General features: G+C 42.3%; 1 protein-coding gene across 3 annotated transcripts in view; it reads left to right on the top strand.

Annotated features, from left to right (window-relative positions):
- The window catches only part of LOC128750607 (cAMP-dependent protein kinase type I-beta regulatory subunit), a 37,211-nt gene extending 16,175 nt beyond the window's left edge, over nucleotides 1-21,036 (top strand). For 2 of the 3 annotated variants that reach the window (XM_053850900.1, XM_053850902.1), the window contains 7 exons: nucleotides 5,124-5,185; nucleotides 7,562-7,608; nucleotides 8,852-9,010; nucleotides 12,198-12,258; nucleotides 14,450-14,571; nucleotides 19,250-19,331; nucleotides 20,093-21,034. In XM_053850900.1, coding sequence (XP_053706875.1) covers nucleotides 5,124-5,185; nucleotides 7,562-7,608; nucleotides 8,852-9,010; nucleotides 12,198-12,258; nucleotides 14,450-14,571; nucleotides 19,250-19,331; nucleotides 20,093-20,265 — 706 coding nt within the window. In that variant the 3' untranslated portion in view covers nucleotides 20,266-21,034. Of the gene's footprint in view, nucleotides 1-5,123; nucleotides 5,186-7,561; nucleotides 7,609-8,851; nucleotides 9,011-12,197; nucleotides 12,259-14,449; nucleotides 14,572-19,249; nucleotides 19,332-20,092 lie in introns of all 3 variants that reach the window. The other variant, XM_053850901.1, reaches the window with a different exon arrangement.
- The last annotated feature ends 76 nt before the right edge of the window (nucleotides 21,037-21,112 follow it).

The raw sequence follows: 21,112 nt of genomic DNA, 5'->3' as shown, positions 1-21,112 counted from the left end.
CCGATGTAATTGTGTCTGGGGTCCATTTGAGTGAGCTGTTTTCCTTTCTAAAGGTCTCCCTGAGTCTGTTTGGGACAATTTTTAACTCATTATGATTCATCCTTGCCTATATCTGCTTTTACTATTATAATGAATGTCTGTGGAAGTGTTGGTGCATGTGAGTTGACGGGGTATGGTCCTCAAGAAAGAGCAAAATTACTCCATTTGACTATTTCCTGTATCTCTTCATGGATTTATGTTAAAGTAAACCAGCAATAGTATAAGTTTTATAGTTTAGGCTAGTTCCCTCACATCTCCTGATTTTTCTGTGACCCGTCTTTGAGTGTTTGTGAGGGCATGCTGTCCCCATAAACCCTTGGTTTCGTTCATTCAGCACTAACCATGGCACATTAGCTGCCCTTGGCCTCCTATTGTATACGTCCCGTCCACTTTGTCTATGCTTGTGTGATAGGTTCCAGTCCTCAAGCACAGACAACAGTCCAGTTATAGTGTGTTAATTCTCCCATGACCTCCTCTTTGGTGTGTGGGTGTCATATTGACGTGGTTACATTTGGATTAGAGCTACTCAGCAGATTTGTGGGCGTAGTGGCGGAGCAGACATCAGTTCATTAAGTGACCAATGGAGGATTTAGATGAGAGTCTGCTTCTAAAAGATTGGTTGGAGTTTCCACTTTGCTTTTAGTTGGTGATGGAGTGTGATCAAGACGTTGTGTAACTAAACTTCAGGTGCAGAACAAAGCTTGAAGTAAAATGCGGATTTAAACTACATGTCAAACTCAAGGCCCAAAACTTGTCACACAACTGACATAAATACATAAAGCGTGAATCAATTTCTAAACTGATTTAGAGGATAACAAAAGTAGATATCAATAGCATGACCTACAGAGGTATGTTTGAAGCTTGGCCCTTTGCTCTTTTCTATTAAAAAGTCATGTACAGACTCTAAATTTTAACTTACATTGCTAATATCACACGACCCTGGGCTGGTAGGATCCTCTACTGTGTGTTTACAACTGCTTGGAACTTACGTCAGTCAGATGTCAGCTATTGAATGTCAACTATTTTGCCCCCTCCTGCACCCTGTGTGCTCATTACCTCACTCCTCCAAACACTGATTGATGAAGTTTACATCCAGCTACAGTGTACAGCATTAGCCTTGGAGCAATTCTGTGAATACCTTCGCACTATTCCGGCATCTAGTAATGCCTTCTGCTGCCTCAGCCCCTGCGGCATCTTCTTAGACATCTCTGTCTCTTTTTACAGTGAGCTCTTGTTACTTATGTTTCAGCTTGACCGTCCTGTCAAATGTAAACTTCCAGGGACAAATGTGTCTAATGTCATGCTTGAAAAATGGAGCAACAATTATTTAAAAAGGTAAAAGCACATGGACATAAATGGGACCCCGTCATGAGAAGATCAAAACAGAAAGGATTCACTTTAACCCAGAATCCATATAGGTCATCGCACATGTAGCGTAGCTTTCTAGCTTTCCATCCTGATTTCTGTTTGTCTATTCCTTTCAGTCGTCGTGATGTCGCCTGTAGACACATCAGTAAGGTTGAGGCTTAGGCCTGTCAGCACCTGATTCAGCTTGACCTTATTGGCGGAAGGGGCTTCCTTTTTCCCGCCCTGGAGCGAAAAACAACACACCGGGTGGTAACACGACGGAAGAGCAACACAAAAATCAAGATTTAAGTGAGAGAAAATTGTAAGACTATAAGAATGCACATCGTGGATGCTCATTATTTTGATGACAAATGTTTATTTCTCTCAACATATTTGGTCAAAAATAGGGAGATGTCAGTGTTGGACATGTTTGCAATGCTTTCATGGTGACATCATGGAATCAGCAGGTGGTGTGTGTTCAAAACAGCCTCGTCATACTGAACACATACCAGGGTAGAGCCTGCAACAAAGATTTCATAATTGCTCTGATTCGCTGCCAAATACCAGCTAGGACAGCTTTATACATGAACTTTTTCAGCATTGTAGCTATTTAACAGCCACTCCCAGATGCAACTTTCATCTTTCAATTCAGAAACACACTAAACTGTTGAATAAATGATTAAAATCTGGACCTGAATGACAGCAGCAGTCTGTCAAAGAAGACCACCAGTAAGGGAGCAGGAGCCTCAGGTGTTTTAATATTGTCACAGTCACACGTCTGCACTTAAGAGGCAACAGGATGCGTCCAGTTTTAACACCCCTTATAAATCCAGCAGAGCCAGGTGTGTGGGTTTAACACAGTGTGCACCTCTTCTGCTACTTTAAATACAACTTACTACTGCTAATCACAGAGCAGTTTACTGATAGGACCTCCGTGGAGCACCAGCATTTGAGATTTGCTTCTGTCTTAAATAATTCTTGACACTGCATCATCATCATCATCATCGTGCGACTTGTATTGCTCTCCCCGACATGAAAGTGAATGTATCACATGTTAATCCACGTTTTCAGCAACAGACGTGGCACGTGCGACCTGCTTTCATGTCATAAATATCCACCCTGAATGCGTCACTGCTTTATAATTTCAGACTTTTAGGGCCTTTGTCGCAGTATTTTGTACCTTACCTACTTGGCATTCATGCTAGATGTGTATTCACCAGTTGTTCAGGCTCTGTTAAGTCACGTCAAGCTTTGTATTCCACACAGGATGGTCCAACATCTAGCCAGTAGAAAAGTTGGTGACCTACTTTAAGATTGACGTGTAAGCATGTAGCAATGTATGTCTGTTTGTTGCTCTCCAGTGACCTTTCTATTAGTCGTGTCCACTTATAAAACAAAGCGTTTGTACTTGCTTGAATCTGGTGCTCCATTAAATGTCCTCGTGAAATAATTCAAACTCACACTAAAGTAAGTCCCTGAAACACATCCCAGTTTGGTCACTTTTTAAATGTTCCCAATGCGGTTTGTGTTTTGTTACGCGAAAAACAACCCTAGACATTGTTGATCCGTGCTGAATTAAGTGTTTGTGTTGCGGCCCATTAGGGTGGTTGTTCGGCATCCTGTAAAGTCCTAATGGCCTCTCTGAGGATTGTGCTGGACGATAGGAGCGTCTGAGAGAAGAATAGTGTAGAAAATTTAGACAAAATAATGAAACGTAAGTGAGGATCATTGAAGTAAAAATGTAGATCTCAGCTAGGTTTTCACTATTAAATAAGGCAGTTAAATCATAACACGGAATTGCTTTTGAAGCCAATGTTACTCGAATTTAGGCAGTTCTGAAGTAGGTCTACACAGTGGGTAAATGGGTAAACAAAAGTGTGTTTGAGAAAGTCAATGTCTTTTTACAATGGGTGCAATGTCCTTTCCCTTGATGTCGAGTGCATTTCATTGCGCGCACAGGTGCACAGTACAATGGGAAATTACACGTTTAAGCAGAGTTTGGCATTTTGCAAGCCATTGGAAGTGACCTGGCTGACTGGATTTGTACCCCTGACCTTGAGTGTGACATGTTGTGTTGGTGAAGTATGAGTGGGCCCGAATATTGTGATGATGGTTTATCCATGATAATTCGTCCTTAAGTCGAGGTACCTCCATAATAAGTATCTCAGTGGCCCCCGTTTCTGGATAGCTGGGGTCTGCCTCTTGCAGAACAGCACATCCATTGTAAAACAAGTTGCCTTTTTTAAGAGGTCAGAGCGGCAAGCGGACAAGATCAATCACTAAAGCTGGGTCAGGTGAGAAGAAGGTGAATGACCACAAGATGCCTGGAAAAGGTGGGGCTGCAAGAGAATTAGAGGCAAGAAAGATTTCAGAGGAAGGGAAAGGTGATGGAGGACAGACGGGGAGGAAGTTGGAGAAAGAGAGACAGGTGAGAACTGGGGGGAGTCATTACCTGCACAAGTGTCTTTGTTGTGCTCACTAATGCGTGCACTGAGGGGAGGGAGAACGAGGGGGTCAAGGGTAATTACCTAAATGTGGGGTTGCGTTTGATCGGCTCATAAGGTGTGCGTACTGCTGCAGACTCATCTCCTGCTCATTTATTGACCGCTTCATTCTTGGGAGTTTTTATTTGCTGATGTGGTTGTGTTGAGGCGTTGCATAATATGAGCTAAACGTGACTCGAATGCCACTAGGCCTGCAGGTAGTCTCCCAGATGTGTGGAGAGTTGAGGACACTGAAGCAGATGTTGCGCTGGCTGAATGTCATCAAAGGGTTTTGCTCAAATATGTTTTTACCTGGTAATGAATGAAAGAATGCACAGTACAGCACGCTATTTACTGTATCAAATGGACCCGAATCAAAGACAGCTCTTGTCAAAATTGTGCGTGCACAGTCTGTCCGGCACTGTGAGTCACTGACCAGCTGTTCGACACAGAGCCTATTTGTGGGTAAAGTTGGCCGAAATCCACCTTTATAAGCCTGTTTTTTATTCAGCCTCACATAAACAAATACCAGCGGAGTCTGTTCACTTCCCCGCCGCTCAATAACAGCCTCAGATCTCTCACTAACATCTGTTGACCGGCAGTTTTAACGGGCACGGTCATGTAAAGCTACACTTTCATGTCTGCTGTCTTCAGCAAGGTGTGTTTGCCCAAGTAAGCCTTTTAATTTCTGAGCAGCACATAGCCAAGTGTCAGGCACACAGACACATTCAACACCCACACATTATTTTGTACAAACCTGTGTGTTTGGGTCGGCAATATATACTCAGACGGAATCCAGTAGTACGGGCATAACTGAGAACTGGCTTAAACTTGCCCCATATTCACTCAGCAGGCCTTTGATTCTTCTGACCCGCTTTTATTGTTTTCCCTCATTCCTATTTCAGTATATGACCGTATGGTATGTAACTGATTGGATGGATAAAAATGCCTTCAAGGCAAGAGAGAGAGACAAGTAGAGGAAGGCTACTGGGTTTGCTCTTGTCCCGACACATCCCCGAAGTAGAACTGTAATCTTCTTCATGCATTTAAGCTGCTCGATTAGAGATAAGTGCTCTTATTCAACACTACTTTGTCTTATTGTCCGCTTTCTCAGTCTTATGGTGATCAAACTAATGGTGACATTAGAAAATGTAAGATGTGTATACAAGTGCATTTTTGTCTTGGGGTCATCCAAAGTTCCTGGTGGATGGAAAATGTGAAAACTAATATGCAATTCTTCCTTTTCCTTTGCAGTGACATATTTGATGCCATGTTCCCTGTCACCCACATAGCAGGAGAAACAGTCATCCAGCAAGGTGCGTACAGTTGGTTCATAGATCGTCGAGCTATCTGACCTCTCTCATGCTGATTTCAGGGTCTTGGGATTGTGTTTTAAAGTGATAGTGAACAAGTTATCTAATGCGACGCTCCTTCAGCTTTCTAACTGTATCTAGAGTTCACCATCCTTTATGCTCACCTTCAGTGAAAGAACGCTGACACACACTTGATCAAACATTTGTTCTGTCTCTCCCACCAACTCTCAAGACTGCAGCCAGGACTATATCAGTCCTAATTTGGTGATGATAAGTCAGGCTAGCTTCCCAGACCCCACCACCAGACAGCCCATTCTTAAAACACATCATAGAGTTGGGTATACACTTGTACGCAGAGCTGATGTCGTCACATGTCTGGACTACTGTAGCACTATATACACGTGTGCTGCTGGGACATCACATTGTTATTTAGACACGGTTACAAGTTATTGACCCAGATGAGCCAGGTATTTAAACAAAGGGACTTTCTCATACAGCGTTCGACACAGTTAAAGAACGTCCTACAAGGAGTAAGGAAGTTGAAATGCAATTGTCTCAAATGTGAAAAACAAATCTGCCAACCATGTAAACATATTTAGCAAATTTCAAGATGTTGTTTATGGAATCTTAAAATGGGCAGTAGTTTAGATGTTCTGGGGGGTTTCACCGAAAACCTTGCTACCCTTACATGACTGTTCCCTCTTGTTTAAAAAGATAAATAATGCAGAAATTAAATTTGACAAAATATACTATTTAAAATAAAGATAACATATTATTTTTTAATTTGTCTTTATATGCATTTATTTTTGTACTTTTGTACTTGTACTTTTGTTCCATATATATGTATACATTAAAATATATATATATTTGTTTATATATATATATGTGTGTGTGTGTACTTTTGTTCATTCATATTTTCAAATTGATTTCTGAATTACATACAGTAGTAATACAATGGTGATAGTGTAGTATGACATCATTGTGATAATTCTATTTCTTTTTGCTTTTTTTTGGGGGTTTTTTATCGACGGGACTCCCTGAACTGCCACAACTTTTGATGTAATCTGACACTTTTATCGTATTTTTCTTTCCAATTCAATTGTCTTTATTAATTTCATTTAATTCAGGCTTTTTTCTGTCCTTATTTTTATTATTGTGAGATGTACCTCTCATTTATCAGGGTGGAGTTTCCCATTTTTATATGATACTCACACAAACATATTTTAACTGCTAAACAGGGTAAACATGTTTCACAACCAGTGTGGCCTTGTTGACACAAGGCCAGTCTGAGCACATTGGCTTGTGAGTACATGTGCATATTGTGGTCAAATATTTGCCTGGACACTAAGAGATTTTGGGGGTTGGGGAGGGACGACGGGGGGGCTGAAGAGAAAAGCTTGTGAAGCGAAGTGACAAAAGACAGGAAGAGCATAAGAAAAGAAAGACTGAGTGAGAGGGAATTGAAAGAGAGATCGATGAGATGAAAGAGAGAGGAGATAGCAGAGAGCCAGGTTGCAGCAGGTTGTGTGTGTATGTGTGTGTACGCTGGGGTCTTCAGTGGGACAAACCATCAGACAGACAAGGAACGTTTTGTGTGACAAATAGAGCTGTATGATTAACGAGTCCCCTCCACTCAGTATTAATTAGCCGTGTGAACTCTTGTGAACTTAGCACACAAGGTGGACTAAGCCTTTCAACTCCTCCTGTGAGTTTACGCACAAAAAACACACATTACGACAAACACTCCCTCTTTGAGGAGCCAGATATGTGTGCTTCTGCGTACTTGAGTCATGTATGCTCATGCATCATGAGCCACTTGTCCCCCTGAATGGCGCAGAATTAAGGTCTTACTGCGAGAGCTGGCTGCAGGGGGGCCGTCAACGTGGCTGTCACTCCTCTGTAATAATTTCCTTTTTGCTGCCTGTAATGGATAGCATAATTAAAGGAACACGTCGCCATTTCTCAGCCTTATCTCTGAGCAACGTGCTTTTAGGGGACGATGACGAACTCGATCCTGCGCTTACACAGGACGCTTCTGTTAGTCACACAAGAGGCATCGAGTACCGGACATGAGGAAGCATATAGAAGTGACATTTGACCCTAGGGCTCCCCGTTTCCCCTCCTTAAGGTAGTTTTCTTTTCATTTAAGTTCTGTCTTTTTATTATTGATAATAAAAAATAAAGGGAAATCCTTCAAGCTGATGCCACAAGAGACTCTGAGTAGAGCTGCTGAGTTGAGTCATCTTTGCGACTCAAATGTGGCTTTGCATGTTGACCTTTACATTGACTAGTACTTTCCTGATAACAACCTGGAAATTGTTCCCTGTTTTTTTTTCCCTAGCGCTTCTAACAAATTCTTTACCTTTCTCTGTCCTCCAGGTGATGAAGGAGACAACTTTTATGTGATCGATCAGGGTGAAGTGGACGTAAGTGTTCAGTAGTTTTAGTATTTTCGATTTAAGAAAGTCTTTAGGAAGATGCCATCGTGTCGAGTGCAGTCTATTGTCAATGCCGGTAGAAGCTGTGTCTCAGTGGGAAAATCCTGCCTTCCTTGCTTTCGTTGAGACAATGTTTCCTCCCAACAATGGCCAGGTTGTATTGGATTGCCTCCATGTTTTGTTCTCTTCAAAGTCAGGTTCCACTCTGATGACAATCTGAACATGGCGCTGGACGAGGCAGACGAACTCAAAACGCCTTTTGTCTTAGCAAGTCTGACACTGAACGATAGAGTTAAGTGGAGGGATAAAAGACAGACTGATGGAAAGCTAAACAGGAAGTGACCTTATCAGCTACAAGTTGATACCAGAGAGACTTTGGAGTGGGAGAGAAGTACTTTGGCAAGGTTTGCTGAGTGGGTCGACATAATCAGCCCACCTGAGAGACGGAAAACTGTGGAAGTGGTGATGCCGTGACAGAAGTCAAATCAAGTGATATATTTGCGATATATATAAATGTATTGCAAGTTTGATCGATGAGAAAATAGATCAAAATTATTTAGGCTTTATTTCAGATTTCATCGAACCAATCTGGCTAACTTCAAAACACAGACACTGATGTCACTGTAACACTGCGCCTCAGCTTCCTGCTTTACAGTAAATGATGAGTCCCCTGTGGTCCACTCTCAGCTTTCTAAAGCCTCCAGACAATTGACAACTGCCACTAAAATGATAAAAACTCTCTCTTCCTCCTTTCAACTAGCTTGTGGATAGTGTGTCAACATATCGGCTCCAATGGCAGAATAAAAGCGTCTGAACGAGTTTACTTTGCAGCAGTTGACCTATAAAACCTTGTGTGTATGTGTGTGTGTGTGTCGCGACTGATATGAGCTCATGTGTGCATTTGATCTCAGTAGAAGTCCTGTATAGCATTCCCCAATCAAAGGCAGGCTCCATCTAGACAAGATAGAGGGAACAATAGGAGTGAAAAGAAAAAGAGTGGGGATCGGAGGGGGGGTTTAATTGGGTCTCATCAGGAGGTTAGCTGGGATCAAATGCACCAGCATATGCAGAGTGAGGGCGTCTAATCACACCTAGAAAGGACAAGGTCAGATGAGGTCAGTAAGTTGACTCAAAACCAAAAGGAAAGCTGTATAAAACTGTTCAGCATTATTTAATTTGCCATTTATGTTGTGTCTGTGTGTTACACTTGACCTTGTCTCCACGTCTGTAGGTGTATGTGAATGGCGAATGGGTGACCAACATCGGAGAAGGCGGAAGTTTCGGCGAGCTGGCTCTGATCTACGGGACTCCCCGAGCTGCCACGGTGAAGGCCAAGACTGACCTCAAACTTTGGGGAATCGACAGAGACAGTTACAGACGCATTCTCATGGTATGGACCAGGCGCACTTTTGACTTCAAAACTGACCTATTTATCTCATCAGTTTTGTACCCAACTGACCACACTATGTTTCTTATTCAGTCTTAACTTTTAAATTCAACTGAACCACTTGAGTTTGTCATAACACAACTCCAATATCAAAGTACCTCCATGTACATATGCTGTAGGTTACATCCTTCTTTTTGAATGCTGTGTTTGCTTCTTGTTGAAAAGAGTGTAAAGAGAGGAAAACTGTAGTGGAACACTGGAGTCCATGCTAATGCTTATGCACACACTTCCCACACCGGCAGCTTATCTTGCTGGAATGTCTAAATGTTTGGACTGGAAAGGCTAGGTGCTCTGCCCCTGCTGTCACCGACACACATCCATCTCTTCTGTCATTAAGTCATTACGGAACGTTAGGAAGAGGCCTCCGATTAAATCGAACTGTCTGATACCCCTAGTTTGGTTTGAAACTTTGAATAGATGTGGGCACTGACCTCATGTCACTTCAGTCCACAGTTAGGAGACAGTTTTTGTCAGTAGGTCTCCTGCTCATTACACCAGCGCTGAAATGAGAAAAATGTCATTTTAATGACCTCACTAACTATTCAAGTTTTTATGACTGCATCCATTTTTTTTGCGGTGTCTGCAGCTGGTTAGTTAGCAGCTTTGCCTGATGTGCTGCCGCCATTCACTGCGGTCAAGTCGAGGGAAATGACCTCATCACAATTAAGGGGTTTGAAAAAAAAATGCGGTCCAGTTCAATGGCAGTAAAGACTTAACACGTAGCAGTGTGACTTTTCAACCAAAAACTGCTGCAAAGATGGAACACTGTGGGATTGGTCGTAAAATTCCACAGTGCTCTTCTGTTAATTTGGATTTGCAAAGCCGTTCGTTTAATATTGAGTGTTCAAAAACTCTAAAATTTATAGGTGGATCATTAATGTATAGATGTCTACTATTAGCGCTTTGGTCAGCACCAGTCATTAGCTTAATAAAATAGCATTTTCCAATTGAAATGGTTTCCAGCTTGCACCACAGCACTCTACACTGGGCCTGCCGTAAATGCAGGGTAGTACCAGGTAGAACAGGTCCTCATCAATAGGGACTGCCATAGACAACAAGCTGTGAATCAATAGATGCAAGGTGAATATAGTTGACAGCTTGTTCTACAATTATGACCAGCTTTGTTTACATCTTGCTAATTCATTTCAATGTGCACATAAATGTGTGATCCTGTGCTTTAAAAACAGTAGTAGCAGTAGTCCCATAATGCAACTGTCTAAGTAGAGGTGCTACAATGTGGGAGCAAGATTCCTGACACTTTAGGCGCGACAAGGTTCCACTTTCAGCATGTTTGATTCCAAGCTGATGGTAAATGAAAGTAGTGTGTGCTAATCTAATAAGAAGATCTGAAGAGACCAGAAACAGATGAAAGGTATTTTGACACAAAAATTCATAATGAACCCCTGTTTTTCAGGTGAAATTTAAGTCGATTCAGTCCTTTAATGCTCCTCTCACTTCCCCTCTTCCTGCGTGTCCTTACACAAGTGCATTTACTAAACAAAAGTCGCGTCATTCATCTCTGTAAATACTCTCATTGTGTTGCTGCCAGTCATACAATACCCACTTTGCTTTGGTGGTCTTGGTATTTTAACAGACGCATCTGGAGACAGAGGCGTTATCAGAGTGACAGGCCGCAATCACCGAACAGAACAGAAGACAATGGGAGAGATGATACCAAGAAATGAGGCGCAATGATGTGTTGAGTTGGGGATGGTATTGGACACAGATGAAAGGTGATGGAGAACAAGGTGCAGTTGGTTTAAGCTGGCTTACTGCCACACCTCCACTCTTTGATGCTTCTTCTACAGAGACACCGAGTAGACAGCTTGGTTGGTTCATCTCTCACCACAAGAGGAGCGACGCATGAGGGCAAACAGGAATAGAGGAGCTTTGTATCATAGACCTGCCCTCCCAAGTAGAAAACGAAGACGGTTAGATGAACATTTTGAAGCATCAGAAAAATGGATGAGTTAGCGTTTCATTTCCTAGCTGAGGAATATACAGTATCAAACCTGCTGAGTCATGGTGTGTAGACTTCGGAGTCAGCTTAAAAAGTCAGGTTCAGTCTTAAAGACAGTAGTGCATGTTGGAGGGTGCATGAGAGATCGTGTTCAGGGCAGGATGCTTGTGTTTGCTCGCCTAATGAGCATGAAGTTTTGTCTCTGCTGCGAAACATAACTGGCAGAAATGAAAACAGACTGCACACACTTGGCACTCACTGCTCCACCACACACACACTGGAATAAATCATCCAGCGGAGGGCAATGTAAGCTTAAAGTCCTTTAATCAACTTGTTTACAATCTGGAGTTTAACATTGGCTTACTGGGGAACATTTTCTCCCCTTTTAAGACAAAATATGGAATTATATGAAATTAGATGCAGCAGCAGGACTCAGTCACTAATGCACTATAACCACCCAAACCCACCAGATATTATTTCCATATGCAACACCAGACTGGAGCACAGTTCTTCTCACTCTCGCTTTTCTCTTCATGTCGCTGCCCCGGCCGAGCGGCGAATGAGGGGAGAGGGAGATATCAACTCAGGAAAGTGGGTCCGAAGGGTCTAGACTTGTTAGGGAGCACCTGACGTTCACCGCAATGTCAAAGAGGGGAAAGTCCCTCTTCTACTGGGTGGGGTGGCCACACACACTGACATGTGTCTTTGCGTTATACATCACCACAGAGATTGTAAGCATTTAATGACCAAGTGAAAGTGAAGAAGAAACCTTTTAGCAGACAGCAATAAATACCTGCAGTAAAAATTGATGGGGAAAAGGCAAGTCTTTCAGTAGATACACATCTATCTATCTATCTCTGTATATATATACTGTATATAGAACACCAAAAAAATGTAAAGACTTAAAACAGATGTGAAAAAAGACAAGAAATAAAGCTCAATAATAGGATGTGAAAATTGATTTTTGGTCACAGTACATCACTTTCCTGCAAATGAAGTAGTTTTTTTTGTGAAAACCTCACAATAGAAGTGGAAATTATGATTTGAGAATTGCTGCACTGAAAAGTGAAATGTGTTATTTGCATCAATTTATTTATTTCTCTATAATTCATATATTGGAACGTATGTGTCCCATCCCCAGTAAGAAGGTTGCTCTCTTTTGTTTTCCAGGGCAGCACACTGAGGAAGAGAAAGATGTACGAAGAATTCCTCAGCAAAGTCTCCATCCTTGGTAAGTGCTATTATATATGGTATTTTATTAAAGCAAAAGCAGTACTGTCGCCCAGACTTCTGGGTATTAAGTCTGCTCCCTGCCACATATACTGTAGATTAGCCCTCATAAACACCAGCACATGATGCCACATAAGGTCTGTGAGAACAGTCGTAGTCTATTTACTGATTTAAGTGAACCCAGTCACACAGTAGCTGCCAGACCACAGACCAAAAGGTTACATGGAATTTCAACTTATTTGAATTTACTTCCAAAATAGTGCAGGGGTTGAAGCTTGCATCTCATCCCTCTGGCTGGTGTGCGTGCCCCTTATACAGAGTTAGCTGGCTGAGCAAACACACACTGATTTCACGACTTTTTGGAGAGTCTCTGTGAGATCCCCTCTCTTTTCATTTCCCTCCTTTCTTCTTCTCCTCTCTCCACGACGGCCGTGTCGAGGCCTGTATTCCAAATGCCTGCCTCCCCTCATTCCTCTTTCTGCCACCCTCTTCCTCTGTGAATCGGGGAAGGTGGAGTAGGAGGCGGTCATGTTTTTGTTTGTCTTTGATTTCTGAGATAGCCACGAAATTGGGAACAAGCCCTTGATGTTGTGGAGTGGAGTAGGAGAAACAACATGTGCTTTGTCACACCAACACAAAAGGCTTCAGCGTCCCAGCGCCCGGTTCTCTGCATGTGCGCTGTGTAAGTGTTGAGTAAGGTGATTCAAGTGGGTGCAGGCTCTGCCAAGCGTGAAATGTAGGTTCTTTAGCGAGCACATTTGTATATCGTGTTACCTGCCGGGCTTTTAAGGACCTGCCACCTTTAAGCAGCTCTGCAGACATAAAACGTCCATCTGGGGCTGCTAGACACTACGGCCCCACAGGAGGGGATATCGGACACCCCTTGACCATCCGCCTTGACTTGGATAATCCTAAATACATACACATTTGCGCACAAACAAATAGAAACACTGTGGCATCAGTTACCAGAAAAACATGGAGAGACTAAAGTCTGGGACTGCAAAAACCTCTCAGTCTTGTTTTCATTTTCATCATTAAGCTATGAATTTATTGATTACTTATTGAATTAACTAGCACCTTTATTTAAATAAAAAATAAATCCCACATTTGTCTACGGAAAGCTCATCAGCAATTACACGTTTTGGAATTGCCTCTTTATTAATGATTTTTACTTTCAACATTCACGAAAATTCTGTATGTGTGTTTGGAATCTGCGTGAAAAACCAGCAGCCTCCAGAAATATCCTGTCACTGAACATGTGGTCGGAGAGTCGGAAAGACAGCTCTTACCGCTGGCTCTAAAGTTTAAGCTGCACAAAACTTCGAAAAAAAAGATGAAAAGGATCCCATCTCCAGATTCTTGGAAGAACTCTGCGGCTCATTCTTAGCGAAGGAAACGTGCCACTGGTTGCCAAATAAAATAGGCTTCCCTCAATGACTTCATTGCCTATGTGATGAAAATGTGCGTTTAAGTTTCTGTTAGCATTGCGTTGCTTCTATTTTTGAGCTTTGCTAGTGTGAAAACACTTTTACAAGGCAAAAAATGAAGCTCAGTATGAAGTAGTGGTCATCTAAGAAGCAGATTTTTTTAGGTCAAACTTCAGCCTTCCTTGGAAATCATCTGTTATTGTGGGATAACAATACGTTTTTAAGGCATGCAAATTTAACTGTGAAGTTATGAACCTGTTTTGTTCCTTTATTGTCCTTCATGGTTCTTTTTATTGGCACAGGATTGCAAGTAATACAATATGCTATAGCTTATTACAGTGTGGGGAGATCTGCATTCAAAACTGCTCCTGCAACACAACAGCCATGTTATACTATACAGTTATACTCCTGTTGTACATCCTGTATAAGATTCAAGCATCTAAAATCATGCTTAAACTTTTAGGGTGTTGGGGTTTTCTTTTCAAGCAACCAAAGTATAAGGTTGTCAGAAAATACAGTTGTAATTTGACACATCAAACTATTGTTTTTCTGTGGAAACGTTTGACAAAACTGTCCATCTAATGACCACAGTTTTGCTCTGAGTTTACTTTAAAATGTAATAATAAGCATCTTAAAGTTATGCCGAATGTATCTCAACAAAACGGTCATAGTTCAGTGAAGAAAAATACTAATTCAACATAGAAGCCGCTATTTTTAATTGTCACTGTCGCTACAATGTTTCTAGTGAATATGTTCCTCCGACAGAGTCGCTGGATAAATGGGAGCGCCTGACTGTAGCTGATGCTCTGGAGCCTGTCCAGTTTGAGGATGGAGAGAAGATCGTGGTACAGGGCGAACCCGGCGACGACTTCTTCATCATCACCGAGGTGAGAGGAGCCCAAAAATAACTTTCTGCTCTCGGAACATTGGGCAGTTTTATGGCTCCTATATGTGTCGATTAACTCAAGGCTGTTGAGAGATGGTGGACAGATTTGATCCCGGTTTATTGGCACCAGCGGACAGACTGTCCAGTGGCGCTTCCTTCCCACCTTCTCTCAATCATTTTTCCATAGTGAGGAATGGCGCGTCACATACTGGGGGCTTTGTTAAATCGGGGCCCCTTGCGCTGCACCATGGAGGGCCTCTCGCCTGTCATCCCGGCACACTTTTGATTAACTCCATACTTAGGCAGCTCAAGCCAATGTCAAGGAAAAAGAGCTGGGCGTGCTGCTGGCTGCAGGGCGAGCCACTGTCATTAAATCTTTGTCTAGCACATGTGTTCTCTGCCTCTTAGAGTTGTCCTCCTGACGCATGCACATAATTGGATGGATTTGTCCATGCTAATTTGGAATGCTAGGTATTCCTGGTTTCATCTCGAGCCAATCCTGTTTCTTAAATCCTTTTACTTTGGAAATACAAAGATGAATGAAGACAGCTTATTAGGTTCAGATGTAAAGGTGCGGTCAGCAAAGGTTTGTTTTCGGAATCTTTGAGTAAGTATTCTATTTATTTTGTGCACGCTGTTTGCAAGAAGATTTTGACCAATCACGTGGCTGCTCTACGAGGGGGCGTGGCTAGAGGGTGGCATCGGCAAGCATGAGAACCGTTGCAAGTCCGTCATCTTGCCTACTGCACCTTTAAAATGTAGACGTAAACACAATGTTTTCCTTTAGACCGCGCGGCCCAGCTCCAAACCTGAAAGGCTCTTGAGTTGTTTGGACTTCAAAATGAACCGTCAGCACATCTTAATCCAAAGATTTTTAAATTGCACTTTGCTCCTCTCACACTATCTAACCCACATTGGTCAATTTGGGATCCTTTTGAAATCCCTTAAAAGCCAGTTTGTCTCTGCAGAATATGAACCCGGTTGGGGTTAAGACACAAATATAACAGTTTGCTAACCATGACTCATCAATCTGAGACCGGTACATACTAAGAGGGAGCAAGGCAAACATGCACAGGAATCTGAGGGATTATGGGATGGAAGTAAAGGAGACGTGTTGTCATACCATTTCTATTTGTCGATTTAATCTTTGAGACTTTGTGAATACTCTTCATCAACATGCTTCTGTGCAGCCGCTCGTTTTTGGTCATGTCTTAACTTTTAGATTTTCATCCTTGACACTTTCTTTCTCCACCCCGAGCGAGGAAAAGACTTTCCCAGAGCAGCACAGACTTTGGTGGAATGCGTGTTGCTGACTTTCACACAGGGTCAGAAGACCCAGCCTCCTGGGAGGGAGGCAGAGGAGAGCGAGGGATGAGTCAAAGAGGGCAAGTGTAGTGGAAGGGAAGCTGATTCAGATCACTTCACGATGGATTTGGGAAGTTTAATGGAGATTAATCATTTGGCGAACCAAAACTTCCTGCACGTTTTACCACCGTCTCAAGCCTTGTTTCTTTGATCAACTTCTTTGAAGGCATCACACTGCGTCTGTCTCCTCCTTTTGTTGTCTCTGCGGTTTGAGTCCATCAGCCTCCCGGGTCGTTCATTACATGCTGCTGATGGGCAGGATTAACAAAAGCACTGATATAGAGACGTCACTTTCTTTGCCCAGGGAAAGGGGCTCTAATGAACACTGACATGTTTACATTTTTCCTCACACTGTGCAAGCAAGCTTTTACAGAACCCCAGAGCCGTGAAGCCTCAGACTCACCTTCCTCCCATCACCCACGCTTGTCCTTCTTTGACTCTCTTCAGCTCACACACACATTACCCTAAATTTAAAGTCATCAAGTAGAGAATTGTGTTTTTATATTGTAGTTCTTTAGCTGATATTGTTATTATTTCAGCTGAGGTTTATGGTGCTATCTCTATACCAAAGAAAAGCTGGACATTACCTAAAAAAAAATCCTTTTAAAAATCACATTTATTCAGTCAGCAACACATTTTCAGAGCTACTGTTTTATAGTCATGGCTGCCCACAGCTTTTTGATGTGTTTGCTATAATGGCAACACAAGTCAACGTGAGGTTCTCAGTCACATTATAGTCCATTACTGAATTATTATTACATATTATGATCATTGTGTTTTGAGTTCCATCTGGATTAAATAACGTTTTGAATTCACTTGTAAACAAGATAAACAAGACATTATTATTAAAGTTATTTTTTATTATGTTACAATTATTATTTATAATAATAATAATATGCAAACCTTGTCATATAAAAAATACACAGCAACAATGAGCTTTAAATATTCACAATTTGAAGTTGTATATAGGAAGGAGCTGAAGTCGAATCGCTGTGAAGAAGCGAGGACATTAAGTCTCCCTTGTTTACAACGATTCCCTTCCATTCATGTCCAAACAAAGTGAGACAGTGCAGCTCCCTTCACTGTACAGTGAATATATGAGACGACCTCATCCACTGTGGTCCCGATAACCATCTCGCACTGTACCACCCCGGGAGCAGCGCCTCGGCCTGCAGCTATTCCTTTTATAAACACGGAGGCTCTTTGCTACCACGCTCCTTTTTGTTGGATGTGACCGCACCAGCTAGACATAAAGATGGAGACAAGGGCCTCAAAAAGGCGACTCAAATGTATAGAGCAAGAGCTTTGTTGCGATCATCGATGCATAAATAAACAGTGAAAAGACAGTATGATTGTTTTGCTGAAAAATAGAGGCACTAAAAAGATTAAAGGGAAGCGTCATGCTCTTGAGGTCACCGAGCAATGGCACATGCTTCCTTATGAACACCCACCTTCCATCTACATAACTTCTTTTCAAAGAGAGAAAGTCTTCAAAAGCTGTAACTTAGTTAAGACGGCTCAGTTTTAACCTTTGTCCCCAGGGCTTGCACAGAAAAAGACTCCATTCATTAGCTGCATTGATCTTCTGTGTATAAAAGCGGCGTTAAGCTCCATTTGCTAAATTGCATTTCGGCACGTAGACATAGTTACAGTAGCAGTGAATTATCAATGAGCCTCTGAGGATTGTGTGACCCACTGGGACCCTTTAGTGGGATTGCTTTCTTGAAGGATCAAAGGGCGAATATAAAACAACAGATTGAAGTGTTAACACGGATGACAAGTGGTAAGAAGGGTCCACTGTGGACGTCAGGTTACTGCAGTGCCTGCTCCTGGTTAACATAGGTGAAAATGGAACTTTGCTGAGACTCAATTTTATTTTAAGACCTGAGCTTTTACTAGCATATATAGGTGCTACCCTACATCTTTTGTGATTTTGTGTTCCCTGGTTTTTCATGCTGGCCTTCCTCACCTGTCCAGTCTGTTAGCCTCTAAAGGTTCCTTGTTTGTGCTAAGCTCTTATTTAGTTGGGCCTCTGCGATCGTGATGCAGTGTTGGGGGTCACACATTTCAAGTTCACCCTCAGCCCTTGGGTCTAATCGTGCATCTGTACTCCACCTAGTTGTCATCAATGACTTAGCCAGCCAGGGTGGAGTCATCAGAGGACTTAAATCAGAATGGTTCCCAAAGACTCCCTGTTGTCACCTGGTTGGCATGTTTTGTTTGAGCTGGATGATTTAGGATTCTGACTTTGTAGCTGTGTGAGGGACAAGTGGAAGGCATTTTGTCCTGACATGTCGCCACAAAAGACTCTGATGAAGACTCATAACCATCAAACTTTGCCTGAACTGCGAGTGTTTTCTCTGGGAAAAGGCATCAACCCCACACCACTTGCCTGATCAACATCAAAAAGCGCCATCCCATGACTTTAATGCAATTGAATGAAGCATAATTCCTCTAATTCTCTGTTTCCTCCGTGAGGCGTCGACTGTTTTTGATGTCTTGCTTTTTCTGTCTTTACTCACAAAGCCAAAAAAGCACGAGTCAGCAACATTATGTGCCCAAAGAATGAGGTCAAAATGACCAGGTTATTCAACTCCACTGTGTAGATGCTGTCAGGTGTGCAGAGCAGCAGCAGAAACCTGGTCCACTCGCACAGCTACGTTTCAAACTTGCTTCAAAGTCACACGTCTAACTAAAGCAGTCACAACAGCTTCCACAGAAGCAGGCTGTTTTTAGGATCCTCATTAACACTCATTATTTTCATATTTAATATCATAAGCCGGGTCAGCCGAAGGAGCAGGGCGGGGAGCGGAGGATTAGAGATGCGGAGAGACTTTTGGAACACTCACATCTGCTTTACAGCTTGGTACAGGACGGACCTGTGAGAGCTCTGTTTTTTTTTTTTGACAGTTTGAATTATGAGTACAAAACCTCTGACAAAAAGAGTGTGTCCACTGAATTTGTAGTGGGACATTTAATAACAGCATTATGTTATGAGTTGAGAAATGAGAATTATATGATGATAAAACTGATAACTAGTGAGACAAGTCTCTTTCCGGTTGTTTATTCCAGTGTCCGCGTCCATGCTTGTCCCGCTGAGCAGGTGTCTGTCCCGCAGACTAAATCCCGTGCACCTGTGTCCTAATGGAGCAAAGGAATTTCTCCTAAACTTAATCCCCCTGATGATTTTCAGGCCCATTTCAAATGGCTCCTCCCTCCTGCTGCCCCTTTTACTTCTTCACCCCTAAACCTTTCACGCTCACCCTGCTTTGTGGCCCGTCTTAATTCTCTCGCCTTCCCTCTTTTGTTTCCAGGGAATCGCCTCCGTTCTGCAGCGCAGGTCCGACAATGAAGAATACGTGGAGGTGGGACGCCTGGGACCCTCCGATTACTTTGGTGAGTGGCTCAAGATGCTCTCTCGAATTGGCATCCACTAAAATGCATCATCTGAAAAGGTTCCACTTCTGAATAGTTAATCCAGCATTTTAGTTTCTTCTAACTTGAAGCTTTCAACTCATGTATGAAATGTGTTGTTGTGTGAGGGTAGTGCGAGGGTCTGCTTTTAGCTGAGACCTTTCTTTACAGCAAACATCTACAGTAAAGGAGGTAGTTGAGTCAGTGCTGGGCTCCTCCTGGTCTCTTGGTTTGAAATAATATTTGGCCATACATTCTGTTCCAAAAATAACATTTTGGAACCATAATACTGAATCAAATATAAATATATTGAAAAACTAAATGTTATTAATATTGACCACATGTTCTTTTAAAGAAGAGCTTTTGTTAAAAAACTGAAAAAATAACTTCAAATGAATTATATTTTATGTCGTATTTTGCTCACATCACATAATCACTGCTCGGCAGTTTTTTACAGATAAATTCAGATGTAGTACTTTAAAATTCATAAATAATAGTTATAATTGTACCATTTGCATTCAAAATTACTTAACCTTCACTAAATAAAAAAAAAAAAAAATGAATACATAAAAGAAACCCTTATTTTGAATTTATTAACACTACAGCAAAACAGATGCATGTTCCTCCTGGCAACTGCCCAGGTTGACAATGCATGCTGGTGCATCTTCCTTTGGCTTAAGCTAACCAGTCGCATGTCTGGAGTAGAACTGTTTAAGCCATGTTTCTTCCTCACTACCCATCAGGTGAAATCGCGCTGCTGTTGAACCGTCCCCGAGCCGCCACCGTGGTCGCTCGCGGCCCGCTCAAATGTGTGAAGCTGGACAGGCCGCGGTTCGAGCGTGTTCTCGGGCCGTGCTCGGAGATCCTCAAGAGGAACATCCAGAGATACAACAGCTTTATCTCCCTCACCGTGTGACGGTCCGCCGGTCCGCCAGCAGGGTTGGGTTTTTGATCGGAGGTTTTGGATACAGGTTAAAGGATGCTTTTCTCATTTCTTTGTTTTGATGGTGTGCACTTTGACTTGACCTGTGCTGTCACGTAGCTTTGTGTCCAATTCATGCAAGCTTTTGAAAAATATATCTGAGAAGAAAATGCCATCATCCTGTCTTGTGAAGGATCATGATACAGTGTGTCAGCTGTATACAATGCATGCTTCATGACTGACAGCGAGCGGCGTCTACTCAAGGCGTGCTGTGAATCAGGAACTGTGGACGTGTGAGGAAGCCACTTCCAGGTGCGTCTGGCTCGCCTGTGGTGTCAAATATGTAAATACAGATGACTGAGAGAAGGCAGATATCATTGGCTTTATATTTACTTTAAGTGTGCGTTCAACAATTTTGTAAACTGTGTCCATGAACCGTGTGCCAGGCTTATGAAACAACTCGCTCTTTTTTAGGTCCTCTTTTATCTGTGACTTTGAGGTATATTGCTGTGAACCACTCTACACACAACTGGTCTGAAAATTTAGATCTTGAACAATCATGCAAACAACACTGTCTCAGGACTGAAGCGACTTTTCAGCATATGCACACACGTTGAAGCTACTGTTTTACGGCTAGGTGAAAGCTTCTGCATCACTTTTTGCGGTTCCTTTGATGAAGCTGTTATACATGTGTATCAGCAGCGGCTTTTCTTTCGCCATGACCAGCAGATCTTCTGTATTATCTCTGTATCTTTCTTTCATGGTCAAAAGAGCAAATAAAGTTAAGCTTCTGAAGTCTCCTGATTCGTTGTTATTTCATTTAGCTCCGTCTGGCTCATTC

The sequence above is a fragment of the Synchiropus splendidus genome, chromosome 19 (assembly GCF_027744825.2).
Source record: "Synchiropus splendidus isolate RoL2022-P1 chromosome 19, RoL_Sspl_1.0, whole genome shotgun sequence".
In the NCBI taxonomy this organism is placed as follows: Eukaryota; Metazoa; Chordata; class Actinopteri; order Syngnathiformes; family Callionymidae; genus Synchiropus; species Synchiropus splendidus.
This window is presented reverse-complemented; position numbering and strand designations above follow the sequence as displayed.